The 26,613-nt window shown below is 55.4% G+C and overlaps 1 protein-coding gene across 3 annotated transcripts; it reads right to left on the reverse strand.

The window, feature by feature from the left end:
* Positions 1 to 670: 670 nt before the first annotated feature.
* GIPC1 (GIPC PDZ domain containing family member 1) lies at positions 671 to 26,613 on the reverse strand. 3 transcript variants are annotated; one of them, XM_084610833.1, is made up of 7 exons: positions 26,503 to 26,613; positions 20,645 to 20,977; positions 20,095 to 20,280; positions 14,154 to 14,334; positions 5,196 to 5,308; positions 4,616 to 4,697; positions 671 to 3,884 (listed from the first exon to the last, which is right to left on the reverse strand). In XM_084610833.1, exons 2-7 carry the CDS (start codon positions 20,924 to 20,926, stop codon positions 3,733 to 3,735), a joined length of 996 nt encoding a protein of 331 aa, XP_084466959.1. In that variant the 5' UTR covers positions 20,927 to 20,977; positions 26,503 to 26,613; the 3' UTR covers positions 671 to 3,732. The 3 variants fall into 3 exon arrangements, with proteins under 3 accessions (XP_084466959.1, XP_084466961.1, XP_084466960.1); XM_084610835.1 differs by lacking the exon at positions 26,503 to 26,613 and adding an exon at positions 24,184 to 24,338; XM_084610834.1 differs by lacking the exon at positions 26,503 to 26,613 and adding an exon at positions 21,900 to 22,055.

Raw genomic sequence — 26,613 nt, forward strand, 5'->3', positions numbered from 1 at the left:
GCGCCCCCTGCTGAGCCCCCCTCTCCCTGCAGCACAGCATCCCCTAGCGCCGCCCTGGGGTCAGCACGCTGTGGGGAGAATGCCCCCTGCTGAAGCATCGCCCCTGGTGTCTCCCATCCCCTTGGTCTCCCTGTTAGCCTGCCCTCTGACTCCAGGGAAGGCGGAAGTCGCAGAGGGCAGCTGCTGAAGGGATACATGTCCACCCCCAACCCCAGAAAGCCAGGCCCAGGACAGCCATACAACTGGCACTGAGTGCAGGCTCCGGGGCGAGGCAGCTCGGGGTCTGCTCTATTGCACTGAGCAGGACCCAGCATCGGGGCAGAGTGGGGAGACAGGCATTGAGGGGGCAGGAACCTCCAGCGGGGCCTCGCCTTGGAGCCTCAGGCAGGGGGGTGTGTGATGGCTGAGCTAGGCCTGCCTGTTCTTTCCTCCAGTGCTGCCCCCTGGGAAGGATGCTCTGATCGGACCCTTGCAGAGGGAGCTGCTAGTGGGGCGGGGGGGGCCTGGGCTTTGGTACTGCCTCCTGTTGTACCCACTGCCCAGCCCCACAGCACGACCAGGCTCCCCAGCGCCCACCCCTGCCCTGCAGCTGTAGGCAAGTTCCCGACTGCCCCAGGCACGGCCCATGCCTGACGCACTCCCTGCCCCCGCAGACATGCAGCTGGTTGGCTAGAGTCGATATATTTTTATGTTAAAGATGCTTTACAGGTAAAATACAAAAATAGGCCCTGGGAGGATGGGGGGGGGGTCTGCAGCAGCTCCCAAGGGACTGGGGTTCAGCAGAGGGGTCACAGCTCACTTCCATCACAGCATGAGGGGGGGGCGCAGGGGCCTGGGACTCCAAACCCTGACCACGTCCTGCTCAGCAGGGGGTCACTCCCCACCCTGGGGGCCTGGAGCCCCTTGCAATGGAACCATCCCCTCCAAGTCCCGTGCTTTGCACACTCCCCCTCTGAGCCGGGGCCCAGGCCCAAGCACCAGTGCTGGGCTTAGTGTCGTGGATACGGGAGGTGCCTGAGGGCTGGAGAGTGACTGAAGAAGCTGGGGGGCAGGGAGCAATCCTGGGGCTCCCAGCCTGCAGCCCGGGAACAGGGGCGGGACGGGATATAAATATTGCAGCACGTAGAGTTTTACAAACATTGCGTGTCCTCACACCCGCCCTGCGAGGTAGGTCAGTCCGATCCAGCGTGAATGGATAAGACAAGACAGAGAGAGGAGGGACATGCCCAAGGGTGAGAGGTGGAGGCAGGTCTGAGAACAGAACCAGGAGTCCTGGGCTGAAATGCCCCGGTCTAATCCGTAGGGGCCCCCCAACTCCCAGAGACAGAATCCAGGAGTCCTGATCCAGCCACTCAACCGTGGGCCTTCTTTTAGAGAAGGATCTTGAAAAACTCCAAGCCAGCCCAAGGGGACCCCAGCCATTCAGCATTGTGTGTGTCAGCTCACCCCCCCCACCCCCCATGGGTGCAGTGGGGGATTCACTCAGAGTAAGGTGTGAGAGTGAGGTGTTAGGTGCATCCACACATGGGGCACTGCGGAGGGGGTTGGGAGGGACAGTGTTATGACAGGCTCAGAGTGGTGAGCGAAACCCCACAACGGGCTCCAGGGGCAATTAATCATCACAGAGCGTAAATGCTAGGAGAGATCATTAACCCACCTGCCTGGGTTACAGATGGGACATTAGGGCCAGTGCTGGAGCCATGGAGGGAAAGGGGGAGGAGGGCACCCCCCCACCCCTGAATAGGGGGGCAGGGATAATCTCTTTACAGAGGAAGTCAGAGCAGCATGAAGCAGGCAAGGGACCTTGACTGAGCCAGAGGAGGGAGCCTAGATCAGCTGGGAAACCCACCACAAGACCCAGTGACGTATACAGCCTGCAGGGTCTGGTGCACCTGCTCCAGTGGGGAGACAATTCAAACTCTTCTCCCCCCGCCCCCGAGAATGGAGAGGAGGGTAGATGGGTGGGAAGGAAAGGTGGGCTGGGGAGCTGTGAACAGAACAGGCCCCTGACTGGCACAGGGCTGTTGCCTGGCCTGATTGCTCAGGGTGGTTTTTAGCAGGAGGCAGGTGGATTTAACCCTCTGACCACCCCCCACGGCTGCGATGCTCCAGGGGCAGCAGTAGGGGGTGGGCGCTGCCTGGCTGTCTGAGAGCTAAGGGACACGCCCCATCACACTCACCCTCTGCCCGCAAGCCAGCAGAGACCAGCTGCTTTGAATGTGGGGTGTGAACCGCACAGCTAGGGGGGCGCAGGGCTCCAGCCTCAGGAACAGACGCATGACAAGAGACGCTCAGTCATTCCTGAGCGGCTCCCGAAGAATGCTGCTGCACCAGGTGGGGCTGGAGGTGGAGTGGGGACCTTCCCCCCCGGCCCACCCTCCCTGAAGGGGGGGGAGCAGTCCCAAGAAGCAGGACCGATCCTGGGGCTATTCCACTGTGGGAGGTGGGGCATGGCCCCACTGCCCCACAAAGAAACCTTTCTGGCAGCAGGTAAACGGAGGAGGGGTCTCAGGGTGATGGGGCTCAGCTGGGACAGAGCCTGAACACACCAGACAGCTTCTGCCAGAAGGGGGCGGGAGCTTCCAGCTACCCCAGCCAGGTCTCTGCCAGCAGGGGGCATTGCAGGCTGTTGATTCCTTTCCCCTGGGTGGGGCAGGGAGGGTAACAGTGGAGCAGGAGGAGGGGAGGGGAGGGGAGCTAGCCACCCCCCCTCAAGTTGACAGCAACTCCCAGTCTCACACTGCCTTTGAGGGGAACTAGGGATCTCAACCTTGCTCGAGGCTGCAGAACCACCCGAGGAGCCGGTCCGCAGCCCCCCACGCTGCCTGCCCCCGCCAGCCTTGGGAGGAGGAAGGATTAAAGCACGTGAAGGGACAGGGCAGCACAGTACTAACAGAGCAGCATGGCAGGGAGCTGGAGTGAGCTGAGAATGCCCTTGGGGAGGAGTGGGCAGGCTGGTGCAGGCCCTCTGCCATCCGCAGCCCGCCCGGAGCAGCCTCGCTCCCGTTAGTGGTTAGATCAGTGCTGACAGGCAGCGGGGTGGGTGTACCATATAGGTGGGGGGGGGCACTCTGCTCGCAAACACCCACGCATGGAACACAGGCACCGGGGTTATTGCCCGGCGGGAGGCTGCGCCAAGGGACTCCCCGGCAGTGGCCGGGTTACCCTGCTGACTGAAGAGGGGATAGGGGTGCCAGGCCCTGCACCTGCCCGGACACACACCCTGCTCCACCCCAGGGAGCAGTGCAGGAGCTGGGAATCCTGTCCATCTCCTGACCAGCACCCAGAAGAGAAAAGGGGCCCAAAAAGGGGCCCCCTCACTCCCCTGCTGCCCCCCAGGACCAGGGAGGGAGCACCCCCAAGGGCCTGCCCATCCCTGCAGCCTTCCCCAGGGGCACACAATGGCTCAGCTTCTTGCTCCCTAACGCCCAGCAGCTGTCCCCTCCGCCGACACTAGTATTGGGGGGCCGGGGGGGGGGAAGGAGAGGAGAAGAGAAGAGTGAGGCTTTGAGCCCGACTCCCGCGCGGCGCCAGGAAGGGCTGCCTACAGTGAGGTGCACACATGGCCCTGGGTGGAGGGGAGGGGCGAGGAGCCGGAGCGTTTGCCAGAGCGGTGCTGGAGCTGGGCCCGTGGTGTATCCCCTACCCCCTGGTCCACACGAGGGCAGCGGCCCAGCCCTCCCTCGCCCAGCCCAAGGGCACAGCAGATCCAGCATGGGCAACAGCAGAGTCCTAGTAGCGCCCAACCTTGGCATCCCCGATGGCGCCCCACACATCAAAGACGAACTCGTCGGGGAAGGCAAAGTCACCCAGCCGCTCATCCAGCGCCTCAGCGAACTCGTCGGGGTTCTGCTTGTCCTTCCCCAGCTCTACCATGGTGGCAGCTACAGAGAGCAGAGACGGGGGAGGGAGGGTAACGAGGAGCAGTCATTGCCACAACGTTACCTGTGGCAGGACATGCCAGCCCTAGTGCTATCCCACCGCTGACACCAACAGTGCCAACGCTGCGTGCATCCCGAGAGCACTGCCACGCCCTTGCCAGGAGCGCTAGACCCCCTGCGCCAACGCGCTGCTCTTGCCCGCAGCCCTGGCTGACAGGAGCGGCCGAGGAGGCACGGCAGCTGGGAGCCCTGCGAGCCACCAGCCTGCAGAGCCTGAAGGGCTGATTAGCTCTCCCTGTGCCCAGCCCAGCTTCCCAGAACACACTGACAAGCCTGCTGTCACTGCCACTTCCACAGTAACCCCCGAAATGCTGCTCTGTGCCCCCGGGAGAGCCCTGCTCACCTCTCAGACAGGGGAGACGTCTCTCCTCACGCTCAATGCTGCACAGGAGGGATGCAGGCCTCTGGGCCACTAACAGCAGAGCTGGCTCTTAACTGCTGGGGAGTGTCCAGCTCCTCCAGTCCCAGCCCCTCCAGGCAGGGGCGCTGGAGGGAGCAGGGGAGGAGCACTGGCTGTGGGGGGTGCTACTAGCTACTCCAGCCTGGGCCTCTCCCAAGCTGCCCAGGAAGGATTCCCATACCGGCGGACCGTGACGCAGCCCTTTCCCCAACACCCCGATGCTTTGGGCACCCAGCCCCAGGGTGACTTGGGGGCTGCTTGGCAGAAGACTCACCCAGCTCTGTGTCGCGGATGCCCATGTAGCTCTCCAGCAGGTCGTCCACCTTCTCAATAGCCCTCTCCTCAAACGCAGACAGCTGGGGGGGCAGGAGAGCTGCTGAGCAGGAGACCGAGGCAAAAATATAGCTCCCCCCCCAACCCAGAACCCATGGGAAAAGAGGGGCCCTCTAAAGCCTCTTCCAACCCCGCCCATTCTTGGGCAGAGGGGTGTGGGTGTTGGGGGCCAGGGCTGGGATAGCAGTGGGCTACGTGTTGGGATTGAGGGGCATCGGCAGGGCTGTGGGGGAGCCCAGGGTTGGGACAGCAGGGGGCTGCAGGTCAGGATTGAGGGGCATCGACAGGGCTGTGGGAGAAGACTGGGAAGCAGGTGCAGTGCAAGGATTGTAGTGGGGGGAGCAGCCCCACATGGAGGACCTGTCCCCTCCCCGCTCTTGGGACAGCTGGGACCTCAGCTCCCCTCTCATTCTGCTCTGGCTCCCCGCCCGCAGTTCCCTCTGGGCAGAGGGCAGGGCCCAAGCGAACACTGAAAGGCTCCAAAGGGCTGTCAGGGGAAGCTCCCAGGGGCTGATACCTACCTGCTCCTCCACGGTGGCAGGCCCTTTGGCCCGCAGCCGTAGGGTCCCTCTGCCAGTGCCCAGCTGGGAGCTACTGTTGTGCTTGCCTCCTGCAGCCCGCTGGCTGATCATATCTGAAACACAGCAAGGAGACGACCCCATGAGACCACGCCGGAGGTGGGGGGGGGGGGCAGTCAGCCCGCTGGCCTCGCAGCCCAGAATCCTAGCCCAGCCCGAGGCACCGGTGCAGCCAAATGGGCAGCCACCCTCCAGCAGGAAGTGGGGCCAGGTATCAGACACCACCACCTGGGCACAACAGGCAGGGTGTGCTTGGGAGGCAGCCAGGGTTGGGGTAGTGTGCGTTGGGCTGATGCCTCAGTCCCAACTCAGAGCGTGTGGGGAGCCCAGGGCCGGGACAGCTGGGGACTGGGATTGAGGGGCACAAGTGGAGCTGGTGGAGGGGAGCCCAGGGCCGGGATGGCCAGGGGCTGGGAGAAGATGCTGCAGGTTGGGATTCAGGCTGTTTGCAGTAACATCCACCCCAGGAAGCTGCAGAACTGCCTTCCCCTCCCCCCATCTGCCCTGCTGGGTCCCACAGAGAGGGGCTCAGACCCACAAGACTCAACTGCGTCAGTTTGACAACACGGGATGGCAGAGGCACATTGAGATCAGCATGTGGGACCAGGGATGCGCGGGGGTGGGGGAGAGAAGGGACCCCTGGCAGTCACGGCAAGGCAATGGGCGCAGTGCGAGAACCTCCGTTCGACAAGGCAGCGCAGCCCTTGGAGGGTCAGGTCTCCATACTCCACAGCAGAGGGATGTGCTCTTGCTTCGCAGGGGGCTGGGATCCCTGCTTCACAGATAGGAAACCGAGGCATGGGGACAAGAAGCCACAGTGCAAGCCTCATGGAACCCCCAGGCCTTCCACTCCAGGCCTGTCTGTCTCCTGGGTGGGTCTAGTTCTTGCCAGCAGCAGTGTGGGATCCCACAAGCTCCTCTTTCCTCCAGTATGTGATCGGTTTCTTCCTGCCCTTGGGCAGCCTGGAATCCCCAGGGAAGCCGTGGTGCATCCTGCAGCAGCTCCCACGCCTGCAGGGACCTCTGTCCCAATGCACTTCCGGAGCAGCCAACATTGCCCCCGGACAGCCCTGTCCCCTTGAGCTGATACACGGCACTGGTCACTCCGTTTCCTCTCCCCACAAGGGACCGAGCTGCTTCAGCATCATCCTATTAAAACCCTCATGGGGCAACCAACCCAGCTGTTGTGTTTCTAAAAGAGACTCTCTATTCAGGCCAGTTAGAACAGCAGCTGCCAGGGCCGAGGGGACCTGCAGGCTGCCAAAGGGTTAACAGCCTGTGATGCGCCTCTCCAGCCAGTCTTTACTGCGTGCTGGGGAGATCCAGCCCCACTGATGTTTCCCACAGTCCCACGAAGTAAAAATAATCTGGGAAGATGTCATCAGATCAACCACTTTCCTGCTTCTGACATACAGGGGAAGGGTCCCCTGAGCCCATTCCCTAAAACGCCCACGCTGGACACAGATGGCAGCAGGAATATGGTATAAATGCCTAGGCACCGGGCTGTGTGTTGCTCAGTCCCTGCCAGAAGGGGCACGGGAGAGTAGTCTGCTGTGCTCCTTTTCCTACCAGCCCCCTGGATCCATTGCTTCCTGCTAGCCATGGTCTCCTCTCTGCCCCTCAATGACATTCCCAAAGCCCAGCTGCTGTGCCAAAGAGGTGCCCCCAAGTGCGGGGGGGAGGGGGTCTGAGGGCCCCCGCTTTCTTGCTTGTTAGAGCTGTCTGGAGGCGGAGGGCAAACGCCATGCAGCCGGGGTGCCGGCCATGGGAGCAGAGATCCTGTGTGTGGAGCATGGATGCTGGGGCAGGCGCGGGCCAAGAATTATCCAAGAGGGGCTCCACTCACACGGTGCAGGAGGTCCCTTCTAGTCCTAGGCTCTTCAGAGGCTGCTTCACTTGCCGTTTGTCCTTCACAAATGGGATGAGAGGCCCTGGATGTGCTGAGCCAGAGGGCGAGGGGTGGCAGCTTGGGGAAAAGGAAGATGGGGACACGTGCAGCAACATGGCTCCCCCCACCTCACTGCCCCAGCCCAATACAGCAGGCTGTACACACTGCTGTAGGAGCCCCTATTTATTTCTGCATTAAATTCTATGTCATGCTGCCCTCACGCTCCTCGTGACCTGCCCGGGCAAAGCTTTTGGAGGCTACTGGTGCTTTGCCACTTTTCCACCTCCCCACGCCCTTCGCGCAGGGGCAGAGAGGACATTAAATGCAGAGCAGGGGAAGGCCTGAACGCCTCAGTCCAAACCTCAGCAAAGGCTAGCTCCTGCTACCCAGTTCTCTGCTGCTGTGGCCCACGGCCCGGGAGGAGGACAGCCCGATGAGTCTGCCAAAGCGAGCAGCAGCGAGACTGGTAACTGTTAGCGTCCTCAATAAACGTCTGCGAGGAACGAGCTCCCGCGTCAGGCTGCCTGCAGACTCCGGCAGATGTCCTTGCTATCGGGTAGGCTCGACAGCTGTGGCTGTGAAGAAACCCCCCGCAAGAGACTTTGGTTTGCCCCTCCCCCATGCCCCATTTAAAAAAAATAATTTCTGCAGCAGATTGGAGCCCAGACGACTCTGTGGGTGCCATGCTGCCAGGACGCAAGGGGCGGGGGGGGAGCTGGTTATTCACCCTCCCATGCCAAGCGAGGGGAGCAAACTGAGGCAGATGCACCCCTGCTCTAGGGGCTGATGTATCGCTCATTCGGTGTGGAAGACAGAATGCCACGTTCAGTTCTGGCCCAGGGCGTTCATTTTGAAGTCACTTCTTCCCTTGATCTACAGATTTCCCTCTGGGAGAGACGGGGACGGTCTGGCCTCTGTGGCAACTGCACTGTTGGGGATTGTATATTCAGTGCTTTCTCACCGAACATGGCAATAAATGCTCCGCTCTTTAGGCCACTGCTCTCTGCCCTGTGCTTCTCTCCTGTCCCCATCCTCCGCTCTCGGCTTCTCTCCCTCTTCTTCCCCCTGCCCCAGCTCCCAATTCCCACCCTGCCTCCACCACAGAAAGTTGGAGCTGAGACAGAATGGAGGTTGCAGACGACACCACCGGGAGACTGGACTGAGGAGCGAGTACTCGCCTGCACCCGGTCAGCCATAGTCTCAGGCTGTCAGCAGAGTCAGCCAGCAGTCACTGCCTGGGTCACATGAGAGCTAGAACCCCCTTTGGGGTGATTTTTGAGAGGAGGGAAGCAGACACTGTGGACGTGTCCAAGGGTCACAAGTCTCTCAGGAAGGCGAGGTACAGCCTGGAGGCCATATGCAACTCCTCCTAGGACTCTGCCTCCAAGAGCAGATCCCGTGGCCCTGCAGCATGGGGCGTGGATGCCTTAGCACCAGGGACACGAGGGGGTACGGGTTCCCCCGACTGTTTGTAAGGCAGCTAGAACTGCTCTGCCTGGTGCATTGGGGCACAGGAGTTTCATGGGGGCATGCACTGCTTGGTTATTTACAGTCCTCGTGCACCTGTTTCCCGGCTCTCTGGCGCTGGCCCTAGCAGCTGCTCCCTGCCCCTCCAAGCACACACGAGCGTCTGTCTCTTATGGAAAACGCTGCTTCCCGTTCCACGGAGAACTCCTTGGAGCAGCAGCGGCCACCACAGCCTGGCAGCGGCTGGGCTGGAGGAGCCATGACACCCCGCCCACTCCCAGCGTGGTTAGCACAGCATGGGCTACGGGAGAGGGAAAGGCCCTGGACTCAGACTCAAATATCCTCCAGCCACATCAACGTGTCCGGGCTAGAGCCGCAATCAGAGGATGGCGTGCCGGGCCGGCACCCCACCCTGCCGCGTGTGTGCCTCATAAACAGACGCCAGGCCAAAGCCCTGAGAGCCAACCCACCACCTGTGGGGAAAGGTCGGCGCCAGACACTGCCGCGCAGGCTGCTCTGTGCCCCGGCCAAGTGTGGGCCGTGCAGGCAGACTCCTAGGAGATCACAAACCAAGAGACCTCTGGCCCCCATCTACACTAGGACCAGAGATGATGTAAAAAGCGATTGGCCCAGAGCCGGCATAAGCCCTTGGGTGCCCACACAGCTACTGTCCCTGCAGCCCCGGGCACTGAGCAGCCCCTGTTCTGCTGGGTGGATGCTGAATGCCATTAAGACCCCTGGGACGCCTGGCTACTGTACACCCGGAGGACAGGGTGACAGGGAGGGGCCATCATCATCATCACCACCACCACGTTCCTATTCTGCCTCGGGCGTGTATGGCAGTGACCAAGCTCCTCCACTCCTGCCTGCTTCTGGCAAGTCTTTCAGTGGTTCCCCAGCTCTGCCCCAGGTTTTTCAGCTCGGCTTCCGCAGCTCTTCGCCAGGTTGTTTTCGGGCGGCCTCCTTTTCGCTTGCCTTCAGGTGTCCATCTTATTGCTACTCTGGTGATGGAATCAGTTTCTGTCCGAAGCCCAATCCATCTCCAACACCTCCTGGCAATGATGGTGCTCAGATCCTCTTGGCTGCACTGTGTCAATAGATCTTGGTTTGAGATTGTTCTGGGCCAAAAGACAGGGAGGATTTTTCCCTTTTAGGGCTATCATAGGCGGGCGCTGTTCATACCCCACGCTCCATCTATTCAGCGCTTTAACATGGGCTGCGTATGGGCTGGTACCGGCGGCCACTTCTTACCGGTACACCGTACTGGCCCACTTTCACCCCTGCACCTATTCCCCCCCAACATACAGAGAGAATCACTGATCCAGAAGCCATGGGAAGAGGGGTCACTGGCCCCCAGGTCAGCCTGCCTCAGCCCCCCTGCTAGAGCCCTCACAGGGCAGGGAACAGCACTGAGCAAGACCAGCCTGGCCCCAGCACAGGAGCCCAGTTGTTCTGCCTCTGCTAACGGGAACATGGGCTTGGCTCGTAGTGGGGATGGAGCTCCAGGTGTTCCTGGCACTGGTATTTGAGGCTTCCTGTCATCCCCCCACTTCCCCCAAAGCTGGGAGGGGGTGGCTGTGTTAAACTGGGAATGCAGAGACACTCCCCTGCCTTTCCAGGAAAGCTTGGCTCCTTTCAGACAGGGAGGAGTAGTTTGCCTCACATGGGGAGGCTGGGGTTCTGGCCTCTGCCCTAGAGCTCACAGCCAAGAGAAAGAACAGCCTTTCCAGTCATGCCACAGCACAGCAGCGGGCAGGACAGGGCACAGGGCCTGCATGGGAGGGGAGAGCAGGGCATGTCTGCGCCAAGACTCCGGCGCTGGCAAAGCGTGGAGACCAGAGGAGCCGCAGAAGGTCACATGACCAACATAGTCTAATAAGTGCAAGACTGGAATAGCAAGGGCATTGGAGAGCTGCGGGGGGAGGGGGCCAGGGCTGGAGAAGCAGGGGGGCTGGGTCAAGGGGTACTGGCAGAGCTCTGTGTGAGGATGTTGAGGTGCACCAGCAGGGCTGTGTGTGGGGGGAGCCCAGGGCTGAGGGGCACCTGCAGGGCTGGAGAAGCAGGGGGTCTGTGGGTGGGGGCTGAGGGGGACCTGCAAGGCTGTATGTGGGGGGAAGCCCAGGGCTGGAGAAGCAGGGGGTCTGTGGGGGGGGTGCTGAGGGTAGCGGCAGGGATATGTGCAGGGAGAAGGTAGGAGGTGCTGCAAAGAGGATGGAGGGGTGTGGGCACAACCATGCTGCCTGTACGTTAGTCTTACTCAAGAACATTGAGAGAATTCTGTGATCAGCATCTCCCCAGCCGGGGCAGGGGGCTGGCCCCTGCCCAGATCACGGGGAAGGTCCTGAGCACTCTCAATGGGGGATAACAGCCACTTAGTCCGGCGAGCTAGAAATAGCCAGCGAGAGAGGTTAAAAGAAGAGGCTGCTCCAGGTTGCCCATAGAGGGGAACAAATGAAGTGAGCTGGCCTAGAGCTCTTCCCCAGAGGCCAGCACTTTCCCTATCAGCAGCTCTCACAGCGTTCCCTCCAGTCCTGTGATCCAGGGCTGGCACAGAGCCCAGCGGACAGATGCCTCTCCAGTGGGTTTCAACAGGAGGTGGGAACTGAACAGGGCCAGCATAGGATGAACCAGTTTCCAACCTCCCTGCTTCGATCAGAGGACAAGAGGCTGCTTGTGCGTTTGTGCAAGGAGCTGGTGATCTGGGTCCTCGGCAAGAGCCCGCGAGCTGGGCCAGGGCCCTGCAGCAGAAAACAGCTGCCAAGAGCAGTAAGGGGGATACAGCAGGGGTAGAAGGGTACACCCAGGAGGCCACCTCCGGGAGAAAGACCTGTAACGGACGCCGCACGGTCCCTCAGGCCAGCCTGATGGAACACAGAACATCCCCACCCTCTCCTAGAATCAAGCATGACCTGCAAACAGGTTGTAACACCCATGTTGGGGTGCACCCACTGCTGCCCTCTGCTGGATGCTATCAGATCTGCCCCGGTCCTCCCAAGTTGTGTCTCCCTCTGGCAGCTCCAGAGGTGAAAAGCCAGTCTACTCTTGGCAGCTAACGGCGCTCTCCCTGCGCTCTAGCTGCCGGCATTTTGAGACAACAGCATGGAGCTTTTCTTCCCTCATGCCTCGTCCAGAGGGTCCCGTGCGCACTGGAAGGCAGGGCAGGTGATGAGGCTGGATTGCACCGCCAGTGAGTTGTGGATCCAGGCAGCAGAGCACAGGGCTGGCAGGACCGAGCTTAGCTTTCTCACGTTTGCTTCGCCAAAGCAGAGCCAGCGAGCATCGGCACCCGGTCTCTCTCCAGCACAGCCGAGCAGAGGAGCAGAGAGCCGAGCAGAGGAGCAGAGAGCCTAACGTTCGCGCGCACAGCCGGTGCCACGGAGCTGTCACTAACTACCATGGAAGGAACTGCAGGGAATGAGCAGGGGCACGGATGCTGGCGTGAGGGCTCCCGAAGTGCCAGAGATGAACAGATGCAGCTGGTACCCGGTGGAAGGAGGGGAGAAGAAAGTTGCCAGATTCCAGAAACCAGGGACGTGTGTGTGGGCTGAGAAGTATAAGCCAAGGAGGAAATAAAGTGGAAAATGATCTTCCTTCCCAGATCAGAGTGAGTCACTCAAGGAGGAAGGAATTCGTAGTGGCAGGCTGACCTCGTGGATGAATGAACTGAGACACCAGCAGCAGGGAAAGTGATGTGACTGGGAGCTAGGACTCCTGGGTTCTATCCCTTGCTCAGGGAGGGAGCGCCGCCTAGTGGTTAAGGTTGGCAAACCAGGACTCCTGGGTTCTACTTCCACACTGCCTCGGTGTGATCTGGGGCAACGTGAGGGTAGCAACAATGACCCAGCCCGGGGCTTTGTGCAGCATTTGAAGAGCACCTGGAGAGCCTCAGTCTGAAGGTGCTACCAACAGCCGAGGAATCCGGATTCAAGGACTCTCGGAGAAGGCGGCACAGACAGAGGGTGAGGTCGCACTGTGATCAGAGGGAGTCTGCCTGGAACAGAGCTGACAGGGCTGGAATCCCCGTCCCTGGGGTACGTTTGGGAGCTACTGACAAGGCCAGCACTGGATAACACACACAGGGGCTGGAACAGTCCAGCCCGGAATCAAGTTGTCTCCCCTTGGCCTTCAGCACCATCCTGGGGACCTAGCTTTCCCCCAGGCTTCACTCAAAGCCCTGTGCTTTGAGGGATAAGTAGGGAGAGAGCCTTCACCTTGCCAGCTGCTGGGGTTGAAACAGGCCTGTCTGCTTAGTGAAATTTAGGACAGTGAGTAGAGACTCCTTTCCTCAGGCCACCATAGAGATGGAGGGTGGGGGGAGTGCGGAGGGAGTGAAGAGAAAGAGGGTGCAGATCTGCAAGGCAGAGTCAGCCCCTCCCACTTGTCCTGTGAGCAGCCTCCTCTCATCACTGAGTACACAGAGGGTCATTCACAGATACCCTGGCAGGGCCACCTACCCCCAAGTCCAAGCAGAAAGGGGTCAGCTTTACAGGCTGGCTGCCTGAAGGCCCACGTGCAGGCTCAGTAGCTACAGGAATCTCCAGATCCCATCTGCCTTGCATGGCAGAAGCCTCCTTTTCCCTCTAGCAATACGAGGAAGGGTTCCCTGCAGTAACGTGGCTGGTGAAGCCCTACCCTGAAATTAAGCAACAGAACTGACCCACCTCTCAACCAACCCTGTGCACAGGCCATATGGCTAGGAGCTGCAGTGAGGTTACAATGCCACCTGCTGGCCACCACGCCACAGGACACGTCACTCAAACCTCAAGCAGCAGGTCTCACCCTTTTTTGGCTCAGGACCCATTTGTAAATGTCGATGGGCCTGTTGTGACCCAGCACATTGGCTGGGGTGGCCCTGAAGGAGGTTGCAGAGCCCACCTTGCACTCACCTTGCAGCAGCAACAGCAGCTCGAGGGAGGCAAGCCCAGCCAGAGCCATGGGACCAGAGCCACCGTGCGGCCCTCTGAAACATTCCGGCAACCCAAAGATTGGAAAACCCTGACGCAAAGCCCCTCCCCATCTCCCATTTAATGGCCGAGTAGGACAGAAGGTAACGGCCCTTAGTGCCCACAACAGCCAGCAGGGCTTGGGCCTTTGGGCTATGATGAAAGGTGCTCCCAGATAAGCACCCAACGCGACTCCTCACTGAAGGAGGAAGGACAGAACGTGCAAAACAAAGCCCAGTGCGTTCTGTGCTGGACTAATTGCCTTGGAGGCTGAAGGTCTCAGCAGGGTCAATGGCAAACATACCACCCCCTGCTGCCAGGCCTCCCCCCCGCACAGGAACGAGCCCGTCTGGAGAGATGGGGGAGCTCATTCTCTGTGGCGTGCTTGGTCCTTTCTGCTTTGGCTGCCAACAAGGGGAGCCAGTTACTTAGCCATGAGCCAGGGACACCTGCCCTACTAGGACCTGGACTGAGACCTACCGTGTTCATTTTACACATGTCGGGTGGAACCAACTTGTTACAGGCCTCATGCTCCAACTGTCCTGAGCCTGCCAGTGGCCACCCCGCCTCATCTGCCCAGCGCAGTCTGTGGGGCTCACTCACCGAATGCCTTCCGGGGCTCTGTAAGCTTCAGCGTGAAGGTGCGGCCTTTGGGCAGGTCCTTGAGCATCTTGGCAACCTCGTAGTGCCGGCAGCCGATGAGGCTCTGCCCGTTGATGGACTCGATCATGTCGCCCACATTGATGACCTGGATCCGATCTATGACGCTCCCTTCCTTGATCCTCTACAAGCAAGAGACAGGCTGGTTGGCTCACAGCACAGATGGCGGGTCCTGGGGCAGTTTTCTCCCCGCAGCTTCCAGGAGGGCAAGATGTACTCGGACAAGAGAGCGTGAACAGCAGCACTTTCTCTGCTGTACTGCCGTTCAGCACAGGGGTGCGCACAGCCCTTTGTATTCAGCAAAGCTGCCCAGAACCCCGTAAGACAAGTCAATTGAGACTGAAGCACAGAGACATCTCCAGGGTCACAGAGCGAGTCAGCAGCAGAGCAGGGAACAGAACCAGGAACCCTGGCTCCCATCAGGCCACAGGGTCTTCCCTTTGTAGCTAGTCTCACGCACAAGGACAAGCTTGGACCTTCCTTAGCACATTAATAGTGACTTATGTACAAGGGCTCATGATTTGATCACATTTATAAAATACAAACAGAATGAAATCCAGACCAGTGATATAAATACTCGGTGCTTTAGAAGGGCCAGTTTCCCAAAGCTGAAAACAATTATGAGCCACATCAGCTGAGAGGAAGACTGGGTTTAAGAACATTACGCGATGGCCATAAAGCCACAACTGAGGAAGAAGATTGTATTGGTTACAAAATGACCTGGTTTAGTGGGGAAGTGAAGACAGCTATAAAAAATAAAGAAATGTAACAAATGGAAGAAAGGAGAAAAGAAAGGGAATATAAGTCAGAAGTTAGGAACTGTAGAAAATTGAAAATGGAAGCAAAGAGTCAAGGAGAATCTATCACCAGCAGAGTTAAGGAAAATAAGGAGGAGGTTTTTTTAGTATATTAGGAACAAAAATAATGCTAACAATACTGGTCTATTACTAGATGGAAATGAGAGAATCATCAATAGTAAAGGTTTCAGAGTAACGGCTGTCTTAGTCTGTATTCGCAAAAAGAAAAGGAGTACTTGTGGCACCTTAGAGACTAACCAATTTATTTGAGCCTAAGCTTTCGTGAGCTTAATAAATTGGTTAGTCTCTAAGGTGCCACAAGTACTCCTTTTCTTTTTATCAATAGTAAAACAGAAAAGGCAGAAGAGAACAAATATTTATGTTCTGTATTTGTGGAAAAAATAATGATGTATTAATATCCTAGGTTAACACTGTTTCCACTGCACTAGTATCTCAGGGGAATGTTAAAACAGCAGCTACTAAAGTCGGACATTTTAATATCAGCAGGTCCAGATAACTTGCAACCAAGAGTTTTAATAGAGCTATTGAGAAGCTCGCTGAACTGTTAATGTTGATTTTCAATTGGTCTTGGAAGACTGGGAAAATTTCAGAAGACTGGGTAAAGGGTGACATGGGTAGTTATATGCCCGTCAGTCGGACATCAATCACAGGCATGATAATGAAGCAGTTGATATGGGATTTGCTTAATAAAGAATTAAAGGAGGACAATATAATTAATACCAATCAACATGGGTTTATGGAAAATAGATCCTGTCAAACTATCTTGATTTGTTTTTTAAATGAGATTACAAGTTGGTTGATAAAGGTAATAGTGTTGACATAATATACTGAGATGTCTAAGGTATTTGACTTGGTACCGCATGCCATTTTGATTTAAAAACTAGAATTACAAAATTAATATGGCACACTTTAAATGGACTAAAAGCTGGCTAATTGATAGGTCTCAAAAAGTAAGCGTAAATGGGGAATCATCATCAAACAGGTGCGTTCCTAGTTTGTCGCACAGGGATCAGTTCTTGCCCCTATATTGTTTAACATTTTTATTAGTGACCTGGAAGAAAACAAAATCATCACTGACAAAGTTTGCAGAGGACACAAAAAAAATGGGGAATGGCAAATAACGAAGAGGAGAGGTCATTAGAACAGAGTGATCTGGATCGTTTGGTAAACTGGGCTCAAGCAAGCACTGTGTGTTTTAATGTGTCTCAATGTATACATCTAGGAACAACAACAACAAAAAATGCAGGCCATACTTACACAACAGGGGGCTCTATCCTAGGAAACAGTGACTCTGAAAAGATTTGGGGGTCAAGGTGGATAATTAACCAAACATGATCACCCAGTGCAAAATTGTGGCCAAAAGGGTTAATGCCATCCTGCAGTGCATGAACAAGGGAATCCTGAGGAGCACCAGAGAGGTTATTTTACCTCTGTATTTAGCACTGGTGTGACCCCCGTTGGAATCCTGGGTCCATCTCCACAATTCAAGAAGGATGTTGAAAAATTGGAGAGGGGTCAGGGAAGGGCCGCAACAAGGATTAGAGGATTAGAAAACCTGCCTTATAGCGACAGACTCAAGGAGCTCAATCTATTTGCTTAACAAAGATACACTTAATGGGTGACTCAATTACAGTCTGTAAATTACCTACGTGTGGACAAATAATTTGATCATGGACAGTGTAGCAGTGAAAGGTCTAACATGACCCAACAGCTGGAAGTTGAAGCTAGACAAATTCAGACCGGAAATAAAGGTTAAATTTTTAACAGTGAGGGCATTTAACCGTAGGAACAATTTACTAAGGATCCTGGTGGATTCTCCATCACTGAACATTTTTAAGTCGATACTGGACGGTTCTTCAAAAGATCTGCTCTGGGGATTATTTCGGGGCAGTTCTCTGGGCAGTGTTTTACAGGAGGACAGACTAGATCACAGTGCTCCCTTCTGGCCTTGGAATCTAGGAATCATACATCCTTTCACAAGGGCCTAGAAACCCAATGCCTCCCACTAACCAAATGGCACCATGAGACAAAAGACCATGGCATCAGGAGGCATGATGATGGACAGTCCTGGTTTTAACAGCTGGAGTTGCTGCAGAGTCTACACATCTTGTGTATTAACTCAATAATATTTAATTAGGCTCCCTTGTACCTCTACCCAGAGCACTTGAGACTGTCTCTATAAACGAGCCACTTCAGCCACTGCTGTAATGCAGCCAACTATTGGGTGGAACATGGTAGCTGCTTAACAGCCATACTGCACCACCGCAGTGATTTAGACTCTGGAATTGAAGCTTCTGAGGGAAGGGCATTAGCTGAGAATTAGCGAATGCACCACAGTACCAGGGGATCTTTTGTAAGATTCCAGAGAGGATTTGTGCTCTAATGCCACAAGCTTGCTCTGTTGGCAGGGCTCTATTCTTTCCATCGGATCCACTAGTTTGGGCCTCTCTCATTTACTTGGAGGTTTAGAGTCTGATCAGGGATGTCACTATCACTGTGCTAGGGGGGCACAAAGGGGTCTCTTCGCCTCTGAGGGAACTGCTGCAGCTCCTAGCACCTGGGAAAACCATCTGGGACACAGAGCATGTGAGAAAGTGACAAGGCAGGAGAAAGGACTGGGGCAGCCTCAGGTTAGGAGGGGATGGGTGCACTGATTCCCTAGCTCCTTCAGAGAATGACTCCAAATGAGGTTTGGGTCAGAGCAGGGGACGGGAAGCAGGAAGAGCTGTAAGCTGAGTAAAAAGAGGCGGTTGGGGGCCAAAAGCATCCTTTAAAAATTGGAAGTTAAATCCTACTGAAGAAAACAGAAAGAAAAACTATCAAGTCCAGTGTAAAAGTATAATTAAGCAGGCCAAAAATGAATTTGAAGAGCAACTAGCAAAAGACACAAAAACTAACAGTAAAAATTGTTTTAAGTACAGCAGAAGCAGGAAGCCTGCCAAACAATCAGTGGGGCCACTGGACGATCAAGGTGCTAAAGGAGCAGTCAGAGACGACAAAGCCATTGCAGAGAAGCTAAATGAATTCTTTGCACCAGTCTTCACTGCAGAGAAGATCAGGGAGATTCCCACTCCTGAACCATTCTTTTTAGGGGACACATCTGAGGAGCTGTTCCAGACGGAGCTGTCAATAGAAGAGCTATTGGAACAAATAAATAAACCAAACAGCAGTAAGTCACCAGGACCAGATGGGGTTCATTGAGGAGCTCTAAAAGGAACTCAGATATGAAATGGCAGAACTAACTAACTGCGGTATATAACCTGCCACTTAAATCAGTCTCTGGACCAGATATTTGGAGGACAGCTAATGAGACATCAATTTTTTTTTAAAAAGCTTCAGCGATGATCCTAGCAATTACAGGCCAGTAAGCCTGACTTTACCACCAGGCAAACTGGTCGAAAACAGGGTAAAGAAAAGAATGATCAGACACACAGATGAACACGATATGTGAGGGAACAGTCAACGTGGCTTTTGTAAAGGAAAATCATGCCTCGCCATTCTATCAGAATTCTTTGAGGCGGTCAATAAGCATGTGAACCACAGTGATCCAGTTGATATAGTACAGTTGGTCTTTTAGAAAGCCTTCGACAAGGGTTCTTAAGCAAAGTAAGTAGCCATGAGATAACAGGGAAGGTCCTCTCATGGATCATTAACTGGTTAAAAGACAGGAAACAAAGGGTAGAAATAAATGGTCATTTTTCACAATGGAGAAGGGGGACCCTGCTATTTACCTAAGGATTTGTACCGTTCAACATTCATAAATGATCTGGAAAAAGGATTGACCAGTGAGGTGGCAAAATTTGCAGATGATACAAAATAACTATCTTGAGTAAAGTCCAAAGCTGATTGCAAAGAGTTACAAAGGGATCTCACAAAACTGGGTGATTGGGTAATAAAATGGCAGATGAAATTCAATGTTGATAAATGCAAAGTAATGCACATTGCAAAACATAATTCCAACTATACATACAAAATGATGGGGTCTAAATTAGCCGTTACCACGCAAGAAAGATCTTGGCGTCATCGTGGATAGTTCTCTGAAAACATCTGCTCAATGTGCAGCGGCAGTCAAAAAAGCTAAAAAGAATGTTAGGAGCCATTAGGAAAGGGACAGAAAATAAGACAGGAAATAACATAATGCAACTATATAAATCCACAGTATGTCCACACCTTGAATACTGGGTGCATTTCTGGTTGCCCTATCTCGAAGAAGATATATTAGAATTGGGAAAGGTACAGAGAAGGGCAACAAAAATTATTTAGGGGGATAGCGAGCTTTCATATGAGGAGAGATTAAAAAGACTGGGACTGTTCAGAAAAGAGACGACTAAGGGAGGATAAGACAGAGGTCTATAAAATCATGACCAGTGGAGAAAGTGAATTGGGAAGTGTTATTTAGCTCTTCTCATAACACAAGAACTAGGTGTCACTCAATGAAATTGACAGGCAACTTGTTTAAAACAAAGTTAACACACAGTCAACCTGTGGAACTCGTTGCCAGTGGATGCTGTGAAAGCCAAAACTATACAGGGTTCAAAAAAAGAACTAGATCAGTTCATAGAGGATAGGTCCATCTATAGCTATTAGCCAAGATGGTCAGGAATGCAACCCCATGCTCTGGGTGTCCCTAAATCTCTGACTGCCAGAAGCTGGGACTGGACGATGGGACGGATCACTTGAAATTGCCCCATTCTGTTTGTTCCCTCTGAAGGTATTTCTCTGAAGCATCTGGCACCAGCCACAGTTGGAAGACAGGATACTAGGCTAGATGGACCAGCGGTCTGGTCCAGTATGACTGTTCACATGGCTCAGAGTCTCTGGGACTAGGAGCTCCATGTGATCAGGTTTGCTGCTGAGGTTTCTATTCTCCCAGAGGGGGCTCACACTGCAGCTCTCTGGGGATGGAGAGACAGATAGGAAGGGAAGGAGCAAGACAAGACACCATAGTGTGCGTCTGGGAGGAGCACCCCTCCTCTCAGACTATGCACCCCACCCACAGTCCAATCAGCCAGTGACAGGGCATCCTGGGCACTAGGATGGTGTGAGCAGAGGTCAGTCATCTGTACCTTAATGAACGCATAGCCGGCTCCATTGTCAGTGATGGTCAGACCCAGGGCCTCCTCGGACTTGAAGACCTCCACCTCCTTCCTCTGGCCCTTCGTGTGTGCAAAGATGAAGTCCTCCAGACCGATCTGGCCACCCAACAGCTTGTCCATGTCCACTTTGTGGGTGTTTAAGGTGCAGAACATCACCTGGGAGGCGGGAAGAGAGATACAGAGTAAGGAACTCTGGGGACCACAGTCTCCCCCACTGCCCACTCAGCATCTCTGCTGGGAAGGCCCCGTATCCCCAAGGTTATGTCAGGATTCTAGCACCAGCCCCACTGGGCTCAACCCAATTGGGCATAGACCTCAGAGTGCATGTAGCCACTGAGCCCAGAGTCACTGACCTGCAAAACGCCAAGGGCACAGCACAGCCTGACACAGGGTGCTGGCCCACGAAGCCAGAGAAGGCACCAACGCAGAGGGCCCACCCCACTGCCTGGCTAGACACTGCCAGGCTGCAGGGCATCCTCTTTGAGCTCCCCACCCTGCAGCCTGGGTGCTCAGCACCTACCTCAGCTGGTGGGATCTTGAAAGCCTCTGCAATTTTGCTGTACAGCTCCTTGACATTGGTGAAGCCCTCGATCCTGCCAGTGGGGCTGCCATGGGCCAGCTGAGTGTGGAACACCAGTCGAGGGCGGAGGCTGGCAGGAGGCGGCGGCAGGCCGGGCTGCAGGGCTGCCACACTGCCACCACTGCCCACCTCCACCCCACCCAAGCTGCCACGAATGGGTTCAGCCTCCTCATTCTCCACCAGCGGAGGGGCCTTCTTCCGGCGGCCTAGTCCGAGCGGCATGAGGGTGGAGTGGCCAGACAGCAGGGAGTTTCAGTCACCCACAGGAGAGACCTGTAGGAAGCAAAGGGGAAAGATGGTAGGAAATCGGCACTGGAATCAACAACAAAAACCTAGGAGTGCTGGCTGACAGGGTGTCAGGGAATGGGACACACAGCATTCCTCCTCTAGGGCATCAGCTCCAATCCAGCCCCAGATCAGGGAGCCTGAAAGGTAGGGGAATCACACTTGTGGCATGACAAGACCTGTTTCAATTCTGTTTCATCTGCACGGCTTTAGCCACTTTTAAAATTAACCAGAATAATGTAAAAAGAGGAGTGACAGCTTTGGAAGCTCCCTGCCCCTTGCCTACCTCCCCCAAGTCCTACTGTACAGCCCCAGACCAGTGCTCTCCTGCTGGGAGCCAGCAGTCAAGTGGCAGCTCTTACCAGACCCCCATGCACAGCTCTAAGTTATGGAGAGAGAAGTAGCCATAGGTATTTCTAGCCTGCTTTGAAAACACATTCAGTACAAAGCTGTCTAATGAGTAAGCATCAAGTGATCTCATGGCTTAGCGGTGGCCCTGCATCTCCATTCCACTAGCCAACACAGGGGAAGCAGCATTTCTGATACCAAAGCCCCTCCAGTGGTGCTGGGCTGTTCACACGATTCCTAGTGCTGCAGTGCGTGTGGGGTATGGGCAGAGAATGAAAAGTATAAACCCCGGAGTCCTGCTCCTCAGGGCTGAGCTGCTGGGGAGGCAGAAAACACCCACTGGGCCTGACCCCGAGTAATGATTTAAAAATAAAAAATAAAAATCAGCATAGTTGCCACCTGGAAACAAAGTAAAACCCCCAGGCCCTGCTGGCGAGCAGAGACGACAGAGTACTGCAGAGAGCAAACCACAGGGAAATGCCAGCCCAATTGCCTCCCAGACAAAGAAAAATCTATGTCAGGCCCACAGAGCTTTCCTTGCTGCCAGGACATGCATACTGACCCTTACACTCCAAGGATACTCCCAGGGGAAGTGGGATTCCAGAGGGGCTCAGCAGGATTGAGGATCCTGGTGCTGCTGGCTAGGAATGCCCTGACCTCTGAAGCAAGTACATGGAGGAGGAAGGGGCAGCCTTGGCGGGAGTCTTCCAGACCGGGAGCCTCCAACGTCTCTGTTCTGGAATGAGGGTGGAGCGCACCCTGGCAGGCTGATTCAGAGCAGAGAAACCGGCTACTGGGCGTTCCTCAGAGGGTGTAATGGCAGAGGAACTCAGCCAAGCCTGTCAGTGATTACTCCATGTCAGGAACCTGCTCAGTCCAATGGATCCCAGCACCACCCAGGGCAGAAAGATGCCTCCAGAACTACCACCCACCATCCCCCTCACCCAGCCCAGAACCCACAGCTCCTAACAGCATTCCCCAAGAGAGGATTCAGCTCATGCTGCAGAATTTCTCTACATCCATGTTCTCCCCCTAGCTGCCCAGCTCACTCAGGATCCTCCTTATACCCTATTCTGTGCCCACATCGATCTTTCCCCTACTTCCTCCCTTCCCCGTCTCCTCCTCTTCCTTATGCTTACTAGTTTCACCTCCAGCTCTTCGCTTCCTGTCTCACCGTGTCTATCACTCACACAGAGACAGAACTTACTTAGCCTTCTTTGGCCATTTTAAATCCTAGTTTCCTGGGACATGGTTCTTCACTTACTGGTGCTAAACAGACATTTAGCACCACACTGTTTGGGGATCTTGGGACCCAGCTGAGACCTCCTGCTCAGACAGACTCAGACTCAGCACTGAATGCCTGTCTTACTATCGCCAGGCCTACCATAACTAACTCATTCAAACTATTCTAAAGAGCAACAAACAAAAAAATGCAGGAGGCCAAGTTCTTACAGGACCCAAGTGGCCAGATAAATTGACCCCCTATTTTAAAGTTTCAACTTCAGGGTATTACTCACTTAAATCAATTTAGGACTACTACCTCTTTATGTCTAACTTTTGCACCTGCCAGATCACTTATTTGTCTAACACACAACCGACAGTTGTGGGGCAGGCAGGATAACACTGCCAGTATCTGCTCTACAACTTCCTTGTACAGCTATTCACAGTTCTGTCTTTGCATTTAGGGAGGAACTAGAGTTCCGTTTGCAGCTATCCTGCCCAGCTTTTGAAATGCTAATACCATAAAGACATTATATAGACACTTGTTTTGTTTGTGGGCATAGGGACCGAGCAGCTGAACAACTGTTATGCTCCACCACAGAAGTGGCTGCATTTTCAGCAGAGGGTGAAGCTATTCCCTTCTAGATTGCAGAGCGTTTGCTAAGTAAATACAGAATGACTAAGGAGCATTTGGAACTTTAGGGCAAAGTTGTTAGGAAAAAAAAAAAGATTCACAATTCAGATGAAGAAGGAAATTTGATGGCTGGAAATGCTCAGGGGGCTTTCCCCAGCTGCTGGGTCTGGGGCCATCTGCTGCCAAGTGGAAGGAGATAACAAATGGTGCTGCCCATTAAAGTGGCAGCAGTTTCCTGCCCCAGGAACTTGTGACTAGTGACCCAGATGACAGAGCTGGGTGGGGGGCCTAGAGGCATCAGATGGGATAAAAAATAAGGATTCTCAAATTGCCCAGTAAAAGTAGGGCACTGTGTGCATGTTTGTATGTCCTGACTGATCTTGTGGCTAAAACACAGGCATGGGACTCAGGAGATCTCAGTTCAGATGCCCAGTTCCAGCCTAACTCACTAACATGCTGGACAAGTCACTTTCCCCTCACATACATCCCCACAAAAGGTACCTCAGTTTTCCCTTTTGAAATTGGAGAGCAATACTTCCCTACTTCTCACATGAGGCTTAATTCAGCACCACCTGGCAATTCAGGAATTTGAAGGGCAAAATGACACATGGATGGTTTTGTTCATGGCCATAAAGGGAATTCTATGCATTCAGTGACTGGGCTCTGGCTGCTCAATCATGCATATCGAACTTCTACTAACCTCTTCCTCTTCTCCTTCTAACCCACCCCCGCCGGCTAAACTGCAAGTGCTGCAAACACCAGCAGTCCTTAGTACCTTTCTGTGGCAGTGAGAGAAAACTAATCCCCAGCCTGGCTGACAAGAGATTATAACATGATCCGCCAGAGCTAGAACAGCAGATACAGGGAAGGAGCAGCACCCGTTGCCCTCAGTGAACACACCTACCCAAGCATTCCCCACCATTCTCTGGGAGCCCGAATGACCATGGAGCGGGATTTGATTTGGGAGATAATTAATTCAGTGGTTTACCACCTGTAGTAGAAAGGCTGCTGTGTTTTTCCTCGACTCCTCAGGCAGTAGAGGTTGTTGAACTCATTTGAGGGATGATCAACACTAGGAATGATTATTTCTTTTGTTTTGTAGCATTTGTAGTCTTCACTGTGTTGCCCTCATGCCCCACGTCACACTCAGAGGAGAAACAAACACCTAAAAGGGTGATGTTAGTTCCCGTTGCTGCACTATGCACCAGACACTCCTCTGCAAACCTCACCACCTGCCTTCATTAGATAGGAAAAGGTAAGGGGAGGAACAGGCTAAAAGATACTAAATAGACAAGCAAACATGGGAAATCTCCAGTAGATTTTGCACAGCAAACCTTGAACTTAAGTCAGAACCTTTTGATCTTTCACAAAGGCGGGGGTGGAGAAGAACCTAAACCAAACCCAAGCCTAATTTACAGGGTGCTGTCCCCCGTTCTGCATGGGCATTTGGAGATTCCACACAGCCCATCTCTATATTAGAACCTCTGATCAGCAGAATTCAAAGTGCTTCAGACATACATCAATTAATCCCCACTCACCCCACCAGGCTCCCAAGTCTCTTTACCCATATTTTCCAAATAGGGAAACTGAGTACAAACTAAAAAGAAAAGGAGGACTTGTAGCACCTTAGAGACTAACCATTTTATTTGAGCATAAGCTTTCGTGAGCTACAGCTCACTAACACGGCTGCTACTCCGAGTACAAACTAGACTTCCTGGTCACACAGGGAGTTGATGATGACACTGGGAATATAACCAGGAGACCTGGCACCCAGTTTCCTGCTTTAACTGTTGTCCCTGGTCTCCAAGTACAGCCCAGCACCTCAAACATGCATTGTATCCTGCACAAGACTGCAGGGCTGGGACCCCTATGCATTTGCACAAAGGGGGGAGCTCTGTATGGTGGTTACAGGAAGGTACTGAGAGCCAGGACTCCTGGGTACTATTCCCACTACTTCATAGCCTTCAGTGAATCCCACACGTACCCGTGAGCCTCTGCCCCTCCCTGGCATAAACCCCACAGGGGGCACCCCCATCCTTCCGTGCCACCAATGCCCCCCCTTAAGTACACAGCAACGGCACCCCCTCCCACCTCTCGCACCGAGCTTGAGCCCCCTCAAACACACTCCAGCTGGAACCCCATTCCCAGCAACAGCATCCCCTTCCTCCCCCTCCCATTCCCCCACCCTCAGGCACCTCCCCCCGCCCATCCCTCCTCAGAGCTAGACCCCCCCATCGCTCCCATTCCCCCCCTCAGAGCTGGACCCCCCCCGCTCCCATCCCCCCACTCTCGGGCACGTCCCCCTGCCCATCCCCCCTCAGAGCTGGACCCCCCCCGCTCCCATCCCCCCACCCTCGGGCACGTCCCCCCTCAGAGCTAGACCCCCCCCGCTCCCATTCCCCCCCTCAGAGCTGGACCCCCCCCCGCTCCCATCCCCCCACCCTCGGGCACGTCCCCCCGCCCATCCCCCCCTCAGAGCTAGACCCCCCCCATCGCTCCCATCCCCCCCTCAGAGCTCGACCCCCCCCGCTCCCATCCCCTCACCCTCGGGCACGTCCCCCCTCAGAGCTAGACCCCCCCCGCTCCCATTCCCCCCCTCAGAGCTGGACCCCCCCCCGCTCCCATTCCCCCCCTCAGAGCTGGACCCCCCCATCGCTCCCATTCCCCCCCTCAGAGCTGGACCCCCCCATCGCTCCCATTCCCCCCCTCAGAGCTGGACCCCCCCATCGCTCCCATTCCCCCCCTCAGAGCTGGACCCCCCCATCGCTCCCATTCCCCCCCTCAGAGCTGGACCCCCCCCATCGCTCCCATTCCCCCCCTCAGAGCTGGACCCCCCCCATCGCTCCCATTCCCCCCCTCAGAGCTGGACCCCCCCCATCGCTCCCATTCCCCCCCTCAGAGCTGGACCCCCCCCATCGCTCCCATTCCCCCCCTCAGAGCTGGACCCCCCCATCGCTCCCATTCCCCCCCTCAGAGCTGGACCCCCCCATCGCTCCCATTCCCCCCCTCAGAGCTGGACCCCCCCCGCTCCCATCCCCCCCTCAGAGCTAGACCCCCCCATCGCTCCCATTCCCCCCCTCAGAGCTAGACCCCCCCGCTCCCATCCCCCCCTCAGAGCTAGACCCCCCCATCGCTCCCATTCCCCCCCTCAGAGCTGGACCCCCCCCGCTCCCATCCCCCCACCCTCGGGCACGTCCCCCTGCCCATCCCCCCCTCAGAGCTAGACCCCCCCCGCTCCCATCCCCCCACCCTCGGGCACCTCCCCCCGCCCATCGCCCCCTCAGAGCTGGACCCCACCCCCCCGACTCACCCCGTCCGCCTCCCCACAGAGCCGGTCCCGACCCTCCTCCAAACTCCGGCCGGGCGCAGCCGGGGCCTGTCGCTCGGGGAGGGAGGGAAGGCGGGAGCAATGCCAAGCCCA

This window comes from Lepidochelys olivacea (genome assembly GCF_965140295.1).
Source record: "Lepidochelys olivacea isolate rLepOli2 genome assembly, chromosome: 20".
NCBI lineage: Eukaryota > Metazoa > Chordata > Testudines > Cheloniidae > Lepidochelys > Lepidochelys olivacea.

Bases quoted from the DNA above. Each gene is read 5' to 3' on its own strand.
- GIPC1 (XM_084610833.1), bottom strand. From the start codon at position 20,926: ATGCCGCTCGGACTAGGCCGCCGGAAGAAGGCCCCTCCGCTGGTGGAG. The intron at 4,698-5,195 runs GTAGGTATCAGC...CTGCCCCCCCAG, and splicing joins CTGCCACCGTGGAGGAGCAG to CTGTCTGCGTTTGAGGAGAG. The intron at 3,885-4,615 runs GTGAGTCTTCTG...TGCTCTCTGTAG, and splicing joins CATCCGCGACACAGAGCTGG to CTGCCACCATGGTAGAGCTG.